The sequence below is a fragment of the Gossypium hirsutum genome, chromosome A11 (genome assembly GCF_007990345.1).
Source record: "Gossypium hirsutum isolate 1008001.06 chromosome A11, Gossypium_hirsutum_v2.1, whole genome shotgun sequence".
NCBI classification, from domain to species: Eukaryota; Viridiplantae; Streptophyta; class Magnoliopsida; order Malvales; family Malvaceae; genus Gossypium; species Gossypium hirsutum.
In genome coordinates, this window is record NC_053434.1 from 49,527,556 (window position 1) to 49,531,496 (window position 3,941).

Consider the following 3,941-nt stretch of genomic DNA (forward strand, 5'->3'; position numbering starts at 1 on the left):
GACCCTTTTACAAATTAGTATTTATTTCAAAATTGAAAGCCTTTTCAGTATCTTTCTCAAAAATTGATTTAATTTTCAAAATGCCATAGACAAAAACATTTCTGAATACCATGCTAATGAAATTTTCGAGCTCACTAAAGCTAAAATCCCTAAAATACTCTTAAAACTCCTAGGCTCAATTTTGGGGTTTTACAATTCTCCCATCCTAAAAAGAATTTCGTCATCAAAATTTACCTGAGCTAAATAGAGAAGGATATTGCTGTCTCATCACATCTTCGGTTTTCCAAGTAGCCTCTTCTATCTTTTGGTTGTGCTGCAAAACCTTAACCAATGGCACTCTCTTATTTTGCAAAACCTTCTCTTCACGAGCTAAAATATCAACCGGTTCTTCCTCATAAGTAAGATTGGTTCGAACTTCACGATCAGTTTGATAAATATATATATTAAATTATAAAAAATTATGTACTACATTCTATTTTTATTTTTAAACATTTTACCTTATTCTAAAGTTTTTATTAAATAATATAATATTAAAATAAATAAAATACAATTAATTGGAAGTATTTTCCATTAAGTGAAAAGTAAGTTTTATCTACTTATTATTTTTCACCCTTTTTTTATAAAAAAAATTCTATCAAATTATTTTTATTTTGTATCATTAAACATGTATAAAACATTAAGATATTGAAAATATTAATTTTCAATTGATTTCAGTTTTTTTTCAAGTATCAACCAAACTAAATCTCTAACTCAAACTTAATAATTCATCCAAATTCAATCTTGAATATCAAATCGACCTACTATTTAGATTTGGTTGAGGTCGTTGAGACCTGATTGATAATTTAATGGTAGAATAAATTAGCTTTTATATATATAAAAAGTAAAGTCAAAACCATTTAATGAGTGTGAGTCCTACTGGCACTGTTGGCCCATTCATTTACATAAATGATATGGAATCCAGAAAGGATATGGTTTTTTTTAAAGATGATGGAGTCATACGACATAGTATTCATAATAAAAATGTTGGAATCCAACGGCCCAACCTTCCTACCAATCAATTTTACATTGCCCTTCCCCAAAAGGACTTTTCCTCTTCCATCCGTTCATGTTTTCATAATTGGAAAATATAGAAAATAAAGCTGTCATTTTCTTATTCTAAACGTGAACAAAATATGGGAAAGTCGTGAGAGATTTTAAAGCTTGAGATGCAACATTTTTCTTTTAATTCCATATCCCCTATACTATGCAAAGCAACTTCTTCCACATTTCTTTACCTTCAAATTTGCTTTCCCTTTTTCTATTTATTGAATTTCCAGCCATATTGGTTTGAAAAGTTGATGCTATTTTGTTTTTAATTATTATTCACACTTGCAATGCACAGACAAAATCACCACTCGTCTCTATATCATCTATATCTGCATCAGTATCTAAGTCATCAAGCTCCATACTACCACCAAGTAATTGACTCCCAATTTTTGGACTCTCACCAGGTTCTCTAGCCTCTTGAATTATAGACAACACTTCTTCAATACTTTGAAACTGTTCATCTTCTTCCTTTTCCAGGTTTCCTCCCCCTCCTCCCATGAATTCCTTTGGCAAGTTCTTTAAAAACCAGGGATGCTGCTTGATTTCTGGTATGGTTATTCTCTATCACAAAAAATAATAATAATAATAAATACGAAGTGAAGTTACATATCAACAAAGCTGTAAACATGACAAAACTTATATAATTACCTTTTCAGGGTCTGCTACGAAAATCCTGGATAGGAGATGTCTGCAATCCTTTGAAAGTCGAACATAATCAGGAATAGAATAGTGGACACTCAGAATCCGCTGTCAGAAGTCCATCCACATTAGTTTTTTAAATCTAAACATAATGAACTATCATGGTCATGGCTGCTAGTAGCAACTGACCTGAATTGTTTTTCTAAAGTTTCTTGGATCTTGAGGGTCTTCAAAAGGATAAGCGCCAACCAGCATGACATACAAAGTAACCCCACATGACCAAACATCTGCAATCTACAATTTTTTTTTTCTCCCATAGATAAAGCAGTGATCATCAATATTTGGAGCTGAAAACTAAGGTCTTAATAGGAGTTTTACCTTCCCATCATATTCTTTTTTGGACAAGACCTCTGGTGCAATATAGGCTGGGGTTCCTACAGTTGATTTGGGCTGGGAATGTAACACACTCGACTGAAACATGTAGTACAAAGTTAATAATTGACTTTATAGTATGTAGATCATAAACAGAAAGGTTCATTGCCTTAGAGTAGCCGAAGTCACATATTTTTAGTCTGGGTGTACTGCTTCCATCTAATAGAGTGTTTTCCAGCTTAAGATCTCTATGACAAATTTTCTGTGAAAATGGGGATAAAAATCTCAACTTAGCTAGATAGCCAAAAAAAAAAAAAAGAGGGGGGGGGGAGATCCAATAGACTAAGTAAGGCCATATATACCATTGCATGGCAATAACTCACTCCTGATATCAGTTGTTGAAAGAAAAACCTTGCCTGATGCAGTAAAACAATAACAGTAAGGTAAAAAAATGAAATTCAATAAGCACAACTTTTAACGTTTGAAAAATTAGAAAAAGAAAAGATGTTTATAAGAATATACCTCATCTTCACCAAATCTACCAGCGTTGCATATTCTTTCAAAAAGTTCTCCACCAGCTGCATATTCCATGACTATGGCAAGATGAGTTGGTGTTAACAGGACCTGCAAAAAGTTGTGTTTGGGATTGGATCAAACATACCATGGACACCATTGATTTTAGCTGCCCTGTTGAAGATCACAAACTCCCATATCGTTTGTTTGAACCTTTTTAAGTTAATTTTCAATCAAAAACTGGTGCTACCTAATATGAAGCTAAAGCTAAACTGGAAGCTACATCTCTGACCATGTAGGTTGCTCTCAAGGCTAAGTTAGCTAAAACAGAACAAAAGATAAATCATTGTAAAGCCTGTTCTGTTCAAATCAACTCTGATTTTTAAAGAGAAGAAAAAAAAATGCAAAAACCTTCACTGCTCCATTTAAGGAGCTCTGAAACTTGTACAAGTAATGCTTGTCTTGACTTCAATACCTGAAACTTATGAGGAACTATAGATATTTACCTCTTTGAATTTTATTATATTTGGATGCTTCAAAGACCTATGGTTCATAATCTCCCTTTGCACATGCTCATCAATCTGCATAGACAAGAAATCTCTTGAAATCCATCCATAAGAAAATATTGACAACCCAAACAAGATGATGGGCATGAATCTTGGAGAGCCAATAGGAAAATGAAGCTAAAAACAAAATCTGATACCTTGGGGCCTCTTTCAATATACTTGACAGCATAAAGCTCACCAGTCCTTTTATCCCTAACCAGCTTAGCAACACCAAAGTTCCCTGATCCAATATCTTTCAGTATCTCATAACGCTCCATTTTCCAAATCCAAAAACTCCCAGCAAATATGTAAGGAAAGAAACAGCAGCACTTATATGAATCTTATATAGTTGCAGCAAATATATAAAACCTTTTGTGTAATTTTTTTTTTCTTATATTTGGTTTAGTGTTGGAGGAATCTCCATGATTTTCAAGGACTTTTTGATGTTTTAGTTGGATGGGTGAAAGCAAAGGGCAAAGGAACTAGGATGATAAGGAATCATATGAGGCTGTCCAAATGGTGTCAACGTCAAAGAGACAAGAAGAATGGACATTACACGTGGAGGATAATTAAAAGCTAGAAATTGAAGGAGAAGTGGAAAAGTTGCACACCGACGTTGCTTCGTTTTTGGGTTATCTCTCGTTTTGGTTAGCCCACTTAGTTGGCCCTCTTCCTGCTTTCGAAATGTCGCAAAATATCAATAAATAACAATCAAATACTGTGTATTAAAAGAATATTTTCTTAAAGTACTAAATAAACACTCATAACTGAAATATTTCAGTACAT

General features: G+C 33.2%; 1 protein-coding gene across 2 annotated transcripts; it reads right to left on the reverse strand.

Annotated features, from left to right (window-relative positions):
• Positions 1-1,129: 1,129 nt before the first annotated feature.
• LOC107952008 (serine/threonine-protein kinase SAPK2) lies at positions 1,130-3,688 on the reverse strand. 2 transcript variants are annotated; one of them, XM_016887235.2, is made up of 9 exons: positions 3,314-3,688; positions 3,117-3,191; positions 2,620-2,721; positions 2,481-2,513; positions 2,267-2,359; positions 2,104-2,196; positions 1,915-2,019; positions 1,735-1,833; positions 1,130-1,647 (listed from the first exon to the last, which is right to left on the reverse strand). In XM_016887235.2, the coding sequence occupies exons 1-9, from the start codon at positions 3,431-3,433 to the stop codon at positions 1,363-1,365; spliced, it is 1,005 nt and encodes a 334-aa protein (XP_016742724.1). In that variant the 5' UTR covers positions 3,434-3,688; the 3' UTR covers positions 1,130-1,362. The 2 variants fall into 2 exon arrangements, with proteins under 2 accessions (XP_016742724.1, XP_016742723.1); XM_016887234.2 differs by having other exon boundaries at positions 2,460-2,513.
• Between the last annotated feature and the right edge of the window lie 253 nt (positions 3,689-3,941).